Source organism: Phaseolus vulgaris, chromosome 5, assembly GCF_051622355.1.
Source record: "Phaseolus vulgaris cultivar YP4 chromosome 5, ASM5162235v1, whole genome shotgun sequence".
NCBI classification, from domain to species: Eukaryota; Viridiplantae; Streptophyta; class Magnoliopsida; order Fabales; family Fabaceae; genus Phaseolus; species Phaseolus vulgaris.
Window position 1 is genome coordinate 42,785,279 of NC_143502.1, and position 13,238 is coordinate 42,798,516.

Sequence of the window (13,238 nt, forward strand, 5' to 3'; positions counted from 1 at the left end):
ACAAACCAACAAACCAATTTTTAAGAAAACATAAAATAGGCTACATCAAAAGAATTCTGCATCCCTCAAATTATCCTATCAGAACCTTTATAATCAATCTTCAGTCAAAAGAGGACAAAACACAATACAAGCAAAACATCCCCTAAAACAACTGAATGATGTTAAGTAATTATTTTTTTGGGTAGGTTTTAGAGTTCTTTATTTGATTTTCTGTTAGCTGACTGTGTTTTTTATAAATTATATAAGGATTAGTTCACTCTTTAAGTGTTCTATATTTATTTATTCATTATTGCTGATAAAAAAATAATTATTTATACTTACTTTTCTTGGTTTTTGAAAAAACTCAATTATCAAAAAAAATATTCATTTGAATAACATATACACTCTTATAAAAGTATTTTATTTCAGTTAAGTATAATGAGAAATTTTCAACTCTTTATAAAGTAAAATAAAAATAAAAATAAATGATTATTTTCTTTTTATTGTCAAAATATATAAAATATTTTTTTTGTGAAAAAAAGTTATATGATGATTTTGTAAGAATTGTAATTTAAATTAATAATAAAATTATACTACAAGATTTTCATTTAATTTTAATCATTATTCATGCTTTTCTTTATCAGAAAAAAGTATACATGCTTTATTATTTTATCCTTTTTAATTTGATAAATGAACACGTACACGAAAATATTACAGAGTATTACGTTTGTGCCTTTATATATAAAACCTTTTCACAGATTTACTTATGATACATCATATCAGTTGTCTCTTATTTCAATATTCTTTATAATAAAGTATCCTTAATTATTTTAAATTTTTCATACCTTTAATTCCAATAATTTCAATAAATTTTAGTTTTAGTTTTTCCTTCTTAATATATTCGGGTTGCTTTTCATATAAATATAAGGGTGTATAAAAGAATAATTTTATATCAACTGAAAATTTTATTATTATGAAAAAAATATCTAGATGAAAAGTTTACTTAAAAAATGGTGCGCGCTTTTTATTTTTAATTTTGACTATTCTAACATTTTTATTTTTAGATATTTACGATTTTTATTTTTTTAATAAGATTTATTATTATTTGATACGTTATTTAAATTGAATTTTATTAGTATACTACTCAAAACTACTCGTCATTTGATTAAAACATTTTTTTATGTAGATTATATATATAAAACTCATATTACTTTAAAATTAATTACGTTAAGTCTTGTTAATGTAAATTATAATTTTAAAATATATGAATCATTATTCTATTATTATGAGAGAGTGAGATGAATGAACCTTGTCCATTACATAAAATCATGAAAAATTGTGATTTAAAGATAAAGTCATGTAAATATTTTTGTGGCCATTCAATTATTAAATCAATTTTCATGTATTCAAATGTGTGGTTTCTTTTATGTTTTTAATCCAAAATTAATACGATACTTTTGAAAGTATATGGAAAGGTAATCATTTGACACCAATTTTTTTACTTTAACGTTAAAAAATTATTATTTTATTAAAATAATATTTTATACTAAAACAATTGTTTGAATGATTGTTTTTTTTACTTTTAAAGTGTAAAAGAAATCTTATTGGTAAAAGATAATTATGATGTATATATATGTACAAAAATATTACTTTATAACTCTCACAAAAAAATACTTCCACCTAACTATAATATTATATATTATGATTTTATATAAAAAAAAGAAATGAATGGTTTTGTGTTTAATGATGTTAAATAAATATACTTTTTTTTGTGATGGTAAAATATTATATATATATATATATAAAATAAACATAATTTTTTCATATCAACAAAAAAAAATGAAATATTTTAAGAGTGTTTCAACCTTTATACATCTTGAAAACCTAGCACTCAACTCAACAAAACTAAAACTATATCCTCATAAACAGCAAAACACATAACACATATTTAACCAACCTAAAACAAATAATTTGTTTTTAATCGAAAACATGTAAATTATGAGATTAAGACAACAAAAACAAGTTGAAGAAACTATGAAGATTACCCAAGACTATATCTTCAATTCAGTGATGAAAAAGATTTTGAAATGATCAATCATTTCTTATTTAAAAATGTGTTTATTTGCGCAAAATCTAACTTAACACAACAATGACATTTTCTAAAACTAAAATTAAGATTTGTAGGAGATGACAATGCTACACTCAATCCATAGTATTCATAGTATTCATAGAGTACTCATCACCATCTCACACTCTCATTATAATTAAAAAATTGTAATGTGATAGGTTTGAATGTGCATGGTGAAAGTAAAATTTTGATAGATGATAAAACATGAGACATAAATGATTTGAAAGAGGATAGAAGAGTGAAGGAAATGGTCACATGGGTTGTTCCGAGTGAGGAGATGAGACGAGGAGGATGAAATGAGAAGGATATATGTCCCCATGCCTTCTTCTCCAACTTATGGTGCTGCCCTGTAATGGTTTTTGCAGGGAGACACTTCGTCCCCACACTTGTTTCTCATGTGACCGACCACCTCCTACTTCACCCTGTCATTGCTCCCACATTCCATTCACCTTTTTATATATATACACACTCTTAACAACCTCTTTTCTTCATTCTCTCTCAATAACCCACTCCACCCCTTTTCTTTAATTTCTCCCACCAACACTTCATCACTTTGCCTTTTCATCATAAAAATGGAGAAAGAAGATCTTGGTCTTGAGATCACTGAGCTCAGGCTGGGGCTTCCCGGCGGGGAAAAGACGGAGAAGGAGACGAAGAAGAAGAGGGTCTTCTCCGACATTGAAGGGGAGAACAGCTCCTCTGAAGAAGATCGTAAAAAGGAAACCAAGAATCAAGTTGTGGGGTGGCCTCCGGTGTGCTCCTACCGGAAGAAGAACAGCGTCAATGAAGCTAAAATGTACGTGAAAGTCAGCATGGACGGTGCTCCTTTCTTGCGTAAAATCGATCTAGCTATGCACAAGGGATACTCCGACTTCGCCTTTGCCTTGGACAACTTCTTCGGTTGCTATGGAATCGGTAAGTTATACCTAACTCAATCTCATAAAATCAGTTTATAAGATGCAATTTACATTCACTTATACCCAATAAAATAACTTTTCTTCGAGAGAATGACAACTCCAATGGGATAATATTGCAATCTGATAAGTTTATACAAGTTAAGATTATGTTATGTGGGTATGTATCCGTACGAAATAAGCGTTAATTAAGTGGAAAATATGTAGTTTATGGCTAGCTACGAGGCAAGATAGGGTTATGAACAGAAACTCAGAAGAAGGATTTGGAACTCAATAATAGAACGCCTTGAAAAGCATGTAAAATTAAGTATATGTGAAGTGCATAAAAAGGTACTCTGAAGAGAATTAAAGAAGTTGAGCTAAATGAAGAATGTTATTAACGATGAGATTGTGATTAAAAAATTTGTTGACAGGCGAAGCGTTGAAGGATGCGGAGAATGCTGAACACGTTCCCATATACGAGGACAAAGATGGTGACTGGATGCTGGTTGGAGATGTTCCCTGGGAGTAAGTCCTTTTCACTTCACCTTTTCTATAATTTATTATCTCTTCAATTTGCATACTCTTTTCCCGGTATAAAGAATCTCATAAAATCAATTTATAAGATAAAATCTGCATACAATTATATACTATGAAAACATATTATTTATATCGAGAGTGAAAACTCGTACGTAAAATAATATATTTATGGACAATTCGATAATGGATGACACGATAAACTTAACAAACTCTTGTTAGATAGAGTCAAAATGGTTTTGAGTGAGAGCATGAATTCATGTTTGAAGAGAGAAAAGTGATAAGAAATATATAGGAGTGAAGAAATTGGGTGTGTCTTCCACTAAGTTTTCTTCAATGCCGGTGTTTGCTTAGCAAAGCCACACCAAACACTTAATGGTGCAATGCATTGCGAATACCACCAACTTTGATTCCGTGTCTGAAAACTGGGTGCTCCCTAATTTCTTTTTCTCGGTATTTTTTACAATAATCACTGATCATTGTTACGTGCTAATTACAATTTTGTGTCAAGATACATGCATGCATTACTTTCTAATCTAATCATGAGTCAAATAAACAAAGTAGTCCCACAAAACTTAAATTAATGCTACCCAAATTGGTCCCTGATTTGAACGCCAACAAGTTTGGCAGAATCATTTTTGCAGTGCCCCAACACAACACTTGATTAGACATGTGCCCATAAAGTTGTCCATTGACCTAATTAATTAGTTCTTTCTACTTAAATTGTATGCTAAATATGATTATCTCAAACAATTACAGAAAATGATCTTGGATCATATGTTGCCGACATGCGTGAATCCTTCATTATAATGTTGTGCACATCAACACGGGAAGGGTGGGGAATAGATAATAATCAATTGTGGCCTCACCAAAAAAAGGCAAACCTTTAGTGGTGGATACCCCAAAAAAAAGTCCTCATATTTTAATAGTAATATTTATTATTATATTAGATTGTAAAATGGGTATATTTTTAAGAGGGTCAAAGTATTATTTTTTTTATATAAAATGTTCTAAATTTCAATTAGTATAAAAATTATTTCTTTTTTTTAAGTATAAGTAGAATTTTCAACACACCTCTCACATCATACTTGTAAACTCATGCGTGTGACTGTATATTTATGAATAACATTAATTAAGATAAATCTGAAATGTCTCTGATACTATATTAAAAAAAATATTTTAAATCTAACTTAACTTTATAAAATCGATTTATAAGATAAGATTTGCACCCACTTATAATGTATCGGTTGGTTGAAATTTTTTTAAAAGGTTTGTCTCTTGTATACGGGTTGTAACACTACAAGAAAATTATGAAATAGAAACCAATTTGTAGAAACCAAAATAATTAGTTGCAATAGTAACTAAATTAGAGACCATTTTATAAACTAAAAAAAAATTGGTTTCTAAATTAGTTTCTATTATTTTCTATTATTGTTAAATAGTTTCTAAATTGGTATCTAATTAGCAACCAAGGTTTTTGCTACCAAATTTAGAAACCAAATAATTGGTAGTTAAAACCTTAATTGCTAATTACCAATTTAGAAACTATTTAACAATAATAGAAAATAATATAAACTAATTTAGAAACCAATTTTTTGTTTAGTTTCTAAAATGGTCTCTATTTTAGTTTTTATTGTAACTAATTATTTTGGTCTCTAAAAATTGGTTTCTATTTCATGATTTTCTTGTAGTGTAATATATATGAAATTCTCTGCTTTTATTTTATTCATTCTTTATCGATAAAAAATACTATATAATATAAAATATTTTTATTTTTAGTTTGATGTGAAATTTTTATTATAGTTAAAAGGGTTTATACTCTTTTTTTTCTTTTAAAATTTGTAGAATTATATATGCATAGGTGCTGATATAGAAAGTGGGGATTTTTGCAGGATGTTTACTGAGTCATGCAAGAGATTGAGGATTATGAAGAGATCAGATGCAAAGGGGTTCGATCTGCAACCAAAAGGGTCTTTAAAGGGATTCATAGAAGGCGTGGAAAAATGAAAAAGTATAGATAAGAAGCAAAGAAGATAGGGTTCTAATTCATGTCGTACACGTTTTGAAGACAAACCAAGTTTCATGTTGTCGTTTTATTATATTTGAGGAAGCAACATTTTAAAGTATGGTGCATGAACCACACTTGTGTCTATGATAAGACCTAAGAGTGAATGTTATATATATGCAGAAGCCTGTTTAATGAAATAGGGAATTCAAAACTCATCGTTTTAGTGTATGTCTTCTCATATTTGTTAATATGCTGCAAATTACACCAAACTTATTGTCCCTCTTTTTTTGCTTGCAATTTCCTTTTTATTTCCCATCCTTGTCTTTCATGCTTATCTTTTTTAATCATTTCAAAATTTCATATCTATATATTAAAACCATTTAAAGTAACTAGATTTTGAAATACAACTTATTAAGAAAAGTTTTTTTTTTCATTTTTTTAATCAACCAAAAATAATGAATAAATAAGAGATATTTCAAAAATATCTTAATCTTATACAAACTAGTGACTCAAGACACCAATTAAAATAAGACAAAGTTTATCTATCTGATTTTGGTTTTTACCCATGATCAAGCCTTCGACTTTCGATATGGTCTATCCTACCGCTTTTAAAAATCTTACCCGTTATCGCAATTACTTGCAAAGAGGCACTTAATTAAATTTTGGCTAATTAATTTGGTGGAATACTTATAATTAAGTAAGTAATTGTGTGAGCTATTAATGATAATAGGGGTAGTTTGGGAGAAGGGATTAATTCACGTGAACACAACATGACAGAAGCGCAAAAATCGAACACTACCTTAATCCTTGCATAGGTACAGAATCTTACTTGAATCTGAACTTCCAAAATATACAATTCATCTACCAATTCTGTGCCTTTTTTTCACTGCATTACCCACTTTTAATTTAATCAATATTCCTTTATTTATTATTTTATTCTATTTTTCCACACTGTAAAAAAATCGTTTTTTTTCTTATTACTAAATATAAATCAATTTTAATATTTTATTTAATAATACTTCTTTAAAGTCATATTAAAAATAATATTAGAGTTAAATTAATATATTTAATTATTATTTATATATACAGGACATAAATAGTTGTTTAAATGAATGGTTAATTATTATTAGTGAGTTGTGGAGTGGTGCACACAAATTAAGATTCCTTGGCTTTTAGAATACAGTAAAAGACAGTTATAAACTAACTAATCAATTCATATCGGTCTTATCTTTACCTGTTATTTCTTTCTCTCTTTTTTCTTAATTTTTTTTCACAACTTATTATTATTATTATTATTATTACGTATTTTTGTTACGGTGATGAAGCTTTGTGTTAAAGTAATGGGTAACGAGAGATTCATAACCCACATTTTTTATATAATCATCTTATAATCTCAATATTATTATTTTAACATTTTATTATATCATTTAATTATAAATTTTCTTATAATTTCAATATTATTATTTTTATATTATTTAATCACAAATTTATTCTTTTAGATTGTGAAAATATTTCCTCTAAAATAATAATACATTTGGTGCTGGTAGGAGAGAGAGAGAAAAGGACATAGAGACGCATGCATCGCTATCAATGTTCCTTTGGGATCTTAATTGTCTACCTGCAACTAATTGAGTTTACCAATATTATGCAGTTAAAGGAACTGTTTCTTTCTTATTTCTATTCAATTCATTGCATTAACTAAACGCATGCATGTAACAATTCTTGGGACCCCCACTTTCAACCATGCATGCATCACCATTCATTTCATGCATCTTCTTCCTCTCTAACATGCAACTTCACACCTCCTAATGTTCAAAACAAAGGAACATATATATATATAATATTCAAGTCTTAGTAAATTAAGGCAATGAAGGTAACAAATTCTTTTCACCTATTGGTAACAATATATACACATTAACAGTTTAAGAGTAATTCAATTCTTATACAAAATACTAAAACAATCATATTACGCAACACCTTCCTGACATTTACACAACTAACCTTGCCAAAAATCACAACTGCAAACAAACTAAAACAAAATTGTGCGTGATGTTTTTTTCTATCAGCAAATAAATAAATAAATAATACAAGTATTTCAAGAATACCTCAACCTTTATATAAAAAACTCAAACCACTCACAAGTCATAAAGAACATGAACTTAGTTAACCTGAGTTTTGAGTAACGGAACTCATGCAAACTAGTGGTTCGAGATACCAATCAGAATAAGAAAAACGTGTTAGTTTAACTTTTGCAGTTATCCACGACAAAATCTTCGACTGAACCATCGTGATGGTAACAAGCACAATGACATTACGACCAAACTTTTGACTGAACCATCGTGATGGTAACAAGCGCAATGACATTGTAGGAAGAGAAAAGAAAGATTCTAAAGGATGTGTGGGGTATGAGATGAAGTGAGGAAGAAGATAGAAAAGATAGGGCCATAGGTAGCTAGGGTTGAAGAAGGGAAGAAGTAATGGGTGGTGTCTTTTTTAGGTAATTGGAGAGACAAGATTGTGTTGATGTTAGGGTATGGGCATAGTGTGTCTATGGTAAATTAGGGTAACCATAAAGGGTATGCAGCCACCCCATGTGAAGCAGGGAAGCAGAAATAGTAGTAGTGTTACTATTACACTATAAGAAGAAGAAAAGGGTCCACAATGGCATCAATTGGCACCCCTTTTGGAAAGAACACGGGATCAGACTGTGACTTCTGCTTCACCCCGAATCAATATCATCATCATTCATCTCTCTTCTTTTCTCTTTCAATTCATTGCCAAAGGATCAAATTAAACTCTTTCAGATACTTTCTCCAATTCCACACGCCATTAACCAAATTAAAACCTCAATCATTCAATACAGATGCTGTAAACAAACTATTAAGCCTTTACTTTATGCAAAACATTACTCTTCTTGTGTGAGTAGCGAGATCACCGACTCAATCTTTTCCTTCATTCGGTCGTTTTCGTCTTACATTCTTCAATCCTTCGGACTTCGATTTTTTATTCGGAAGATATTTATAAAAAGTTTTCCAATATTTGTGTCTGATAAATATTGTAATATTCTCTGGTTGATGTACGTTCTTCGTAGGATCGGTTTGTTGATGTTAGCAGTTATTTGGTACAATTCAGTCTGCTACAAAGATATGACTTAATTTTTGGATGTTGTGTCTTGTATTGGTTTGTTGAGTTTGACACTTGATTATGGTACTTGAGTCTGATGGCAAAGACCCTTTTTAGTTGTTGGATGTATGTCCTTGATTGAGGGTGTAACCTCTTTGGGGGTTGATGTAACTGTATTTGTTGGGTTTTTATATCTTGTACTGGGTTTTTATCTTGATCTGTAGTGCAATGTTGTTGGATCCTTAGTTGATAGGGTGCTAGAAAACTTGTTTTTTGAGTTTTGTATAAGGATTGGGACACCCCTGAAGTGTCTTATTTTATTTTATTTATTTTTTGTTGATAAAAAATAAATAAATATTGTAATATTAACATAATTTTGTCTTATTGTTGTGTGTATTTATAATATTTGATGGACTTTTTCATTCTTGAACTACTTTTAATAAACGCTTTAATTAATACGTTTAACTTATATCATTCGGTCGATATCAGATACCGACATATTATTGGGATTGTTCAGTCTTAACGGTGTAACATAGTGAAATTTTGAAATTGTTTCATCTTTTCTAATATGTTTGAGATATAAGAGTCTTTAAGTGAATTCCTTCTCTACCACCTCAATGGACATTTCATTTCAAACTTCAATGATTTTTTTGTACAAATTAATTCTTCACTCCGCCTAATTATGCACCTACTTTCTCTTCCTAAATCATTCATTTCTTCGTTTCTTTTTTCTTTTCACATCTAAAGGTGTGATATTTGTTAAAGTATTTTGACCATTGTGAAAAAAAATCTATCTATGTAATAAAGTTTTTTTAATTAACCATGCCAAACAAAACTTCGTTCTCATGGTAACCATATTAACATCAATTAAATTTCTTTGACAGCTTACAAGGTAATTTGGTGTTTAAGATAGGATAAACATAGAGCATATAAAAGTATATTATATTAGTTAAAAGCAAAATATAACAATACAAATATGATGTTAACATCAACTATGACAGTAGGCACAGTAAAAAAATATATGTTACTGAGAGTAAAGTAATGGTATTCATTAACATCAAAATTATTATATTGTAGCAATAATAATATAATACTATATCTAAACAATTTTGGCCCTGTGCAAAGACCAAGGTGTAGAAGGAATATTAGAGAAAAATAACGAGGCATAATTTTTTTGAAAAAATATTGAAGTTCAAGTTTCGTAATAAATATGGACAAATAAATGTTCAGGGAACTTTTAAAAATGGCGAATACAAGTAATAAAGGAAGATGGAGTTGTCCTTAATTTTATGTCCAAATCGCATTTTTTCTCTGTTCTTTTTTTAAGTTTTGTATCTTTGAAATATTTTTTATTTTTTAAAATATTTATTTAAAATGTTAAAAACATTAGTTTCTTTGCCATTTATAAATTTACGCCTCTACCTAATATTTGTATTCATTTACGCCACAATAATTGATGAAATACATGTTTATTGATGCAACAACATGTGTTTCACTTTATTTGTGCGAATATAAGGTTCTAGAAAAGTTAAGTGGAAAAAAATCAGTTTAATTGAAATATAAATATATGCAGAGAATTAAATAATTATTCAATATTATAATATTGAATAATTTAAAGTGAAATGTTGAATAACGAGATGTACCTGTATGGATATTGGGGACTGAGTAATGTTGGTCCACGTCGATACAAGGTGTCTGCTTCAGTCTTAGTTGTCCTGTCCTTCGAGTTTCCTTCTTCCTCGCGTGCCTCGGTCGGCCGGTGGGGGTACCTGCGATTGTGCTCCGACGCTCAAGTCAGTAATCTCTCTCAGTGAGAATCCTTGATAATCTGAAAAACATACCTTTCTCTCTTTCTTTCTCTTCTTTTGTATGTCCCCTTGGGCTTGGACCCGGAGGGTCGTTAGTGGTTCGCGACCTGTTTTGTGGTCCTTGGGTCGTGGATCGTGTTAGATAGTTTCCTGGGATCTAGGGGGTGTTCCCGAAAATCCAGAAAATGCTCACGTGTGTTTGTTGCTCAGTGGGAATTGTAACCGTTTGTCCCATGTGTAACCACGTTCTTTGCTTAATTAAATAATTTACTTCAAACCACGCGGTCGTCCGGTGCCGACCGGTACACGAGAGAAAAAGAATAAAAGGTTAAGGATTATGAATAAAATTTCCTTTTATAAGAAGATTGTTAAACATAGTAAAAAGGCTTATAGAGAGGAATATAGATAGGGTCCCGTGGAGAGAGAAAACCGACAAAGAAACAATGTCACGTGCTTTGGTGGGGGCACCAACCTTAAACTACGACTTGTTTACGTGCACATGGAATTCGCTTAGAGTTGACCGTTTCTTCTAAAACTGAAACATGCGGGTCCCACCTGTTTCCACCCTATTTTCACCTTCCTCTCTATTATAATTACGCAACACCACTACTAAACTTTGACACGTGTCAAATCATAATAATAATATTTTTTTATTATTATGATAATTTAGTAGTATGTTGGATATTTTACGTCATTAATTACGTGGGACGAGAGATGAGGTGGCGGGTAGCGAGGGATGAAAGAAACAAAAAAAGGAAAGCGAGATTTTGAATCAGAATAATCACACGCTTTCCACAAACGCCGTCGTGTTGTCGATACGTGGAAGAATCAGAGCCGGTGTTTCGGCGACACGTGTCGTCCTTTGGATGGTCCAACAACCTGGCTGGTCACACGCACCATAATATAAGGTCGCACGTTGCCGAAGAAACAACAAAGCAGCAGTGCTAAATATCAAGAAGCACTTTCGTGTCTCTCTCTCTCTCTTCCAAATCATAAAGACGAAACCGAAGAGTTAGTCATATCGGGTTACAGGGAAAACCGGAAAAGGTGCAGTGCAGGAGCAAACGTTGAAATTGGTTCTCGCGTGTGAGTGTTTCGGGGCAATGTGGTCGCAGTCACAGAGTAGCATCCACTCATCGGAATCTGACGCCGCTGATTGTAACTTGAAGGAGACGGAGCTCACGCTTGGTCTTCCCGGTACCAAAACCGCCGCCAAACGTTACTTCTCCGACACCGTTGAAGATCTTGCAACCTCTTTAGATAAATCCAAATTTCCGACATACAAGTGAGAACCAAGCTGTCACATTCTACAAAATTCTTTCTTTCTTTATCTTCAAAACACCTCATATAACTAGAAAGTAGAATATAAAATATAAGCGGTTACAAATCTCAATTCTAAATTATATTTATAACATTGATTTACATTTAATATGATTTTAAAGTAATTTAAAACTTATATTAGTCATTTGTGGAATTTATTAGACCATCACTTTCAGGTCGACTCACTTATAAATATATTATCTAACGTAATCATAAACTGATATTATGAAATTGAACCTATTTATAAATATATTATCTAAGTAATCATAAACTGATATTATGAAATTTAACCTATTTATAAACTGATTTTATGAAGTTGAAATAAACTTAAATTTCACTTATTAATAAAATTATTATATGGAAACATCAACTAAGTAATGAAAAAACTCATTCGTTATTATTTTTTTTTTGCGAATAAATTGAATGATTTTTTGATGTGAATTTGTTGGGTGTGGATGGATGGTGGCAGGGAACAGGTGGTGGGGTGGCCGCCGGTGAGGGCGAGCAGGAAGAATGCGCTGAAGAGTTGGAAGTTGGTGAAGGTGGCTGTGGATGGAGCTCCATATCTGAGAAAAGTGGATCTTGAAATGTACGAGAGTTATGAAGATTTGATGAGGGAATTAGAGAGCATGTTTTGTGGTTTAGCCATTCGTACGTATTTATTAATCACATAAAAACAAACATTTGGTGTGTATGGTTTTATTTCTTTTAACTATGTGGCTTGAGGGTAATTGGGTCTTTTTGTGGCCAACCATTGTTGCAGGTAATCATTTGATGAATGAGAGGAAACTCATGGAGTCTGTAAATGGGATTGAATACATGCCCACCTATGAGGACAAAGATGGTGACTGGATGTTGGTCGGGGATGTACCATGGAAGTATGTTCCATTCATCACTTTTCCTGTTCCAAACCTTCATTTTAGGATTCACCACTTACATAGGATTTTGGTTTCTGGTTTTTTTTTTTTTGTAGGATGTTTGTTGAATCATGCAAGAGGATAAGACTTATGATTAGCTCAGAGGCTATTGTTCTAGGTCCGAGATCTAGTTCAAAATGTTCGGGTTCCACCTAGAAGAAGAAGAAGAAACATTAATTAGTGTAATAATGAGAAGCATTTGGAGAAGAGTGATGAAATATGAATCCATGGTGCTTGTACATGTCCCCTTTAGCACCTCTATTAATTAGTTACTTTTGGTTTGACATTAAAAAAGGTAGAACTGATCTCTATATTAGTGAGAAAATAAATAAGAGAGAGGTTGGCATGTAATCACTATTATGATCATGGATCGTTATAAGAGTAAGCATGTGTAATGTAATGTAATGGTTTTTGGCTTTGTATCCCCATTTTGGCAGGTGTTAGATCCATTCAATGATCATATAGTTTCCACTCCATAAATTTACATAATATTTCTGTACTAAATTAAGATCATGATGCACTTAA

The 13,238-nt window shown here is 30.9% G+C and overlaps 2 protein-coding genes across 2 annotated transcripts; both read left to right on the top strand.

The window, feature by feature from the left end:
- Window positions 1-2,333: 2,333 nt before the first annotated feature.
- On the top strand, window positions 2,334-5,760 carry LOC137835984 (auxin-induced protein 22C). Its single transcript, XM_068644772.2, has 3 exons — window positions 2,334-3,022; window positions 3,435-3,528; window positions 5,430-5,760. The coding sequence occupies exons 1-3, from the start codon at window positions 2,680-2,682 to the stop codon at window positions 5,542-5,544; spliced, it is 552 nt and encodes a 183-aa protein (XP_068500873.2). The 5' UTR covers window positions 2,334-2,679; the 3' UTR covers window positions 5,545-5,760.
- A 5,643-nt stretch (window positions 5,761-11,403) lies between these two features.
- On the top strand, window positions 11,404-13,135 carry LOC137835983 (auxin-responsive protein IAA1). Its single transcript, XM_068644771.2, has 4 exons — window positions 11,404-11,761; window positions 12,266-12,447; window positions 12,560-12,674; window positions 12,770-13,135. The coding sequence occupies exons 1-4, from the start codon at window positions 11,580-11,582 to the stop codon at window positions 12,867-12,869; spliced, it is 579 nt and encodes a 192-aa protein (XP_068500872.2). The 5' UTR covers window positions 11,404-11,579; the 3' UTR covers window positions 12,870-13,135.
- Window positions 13,136-13,238: the final 103 nt, after the last annotated feature.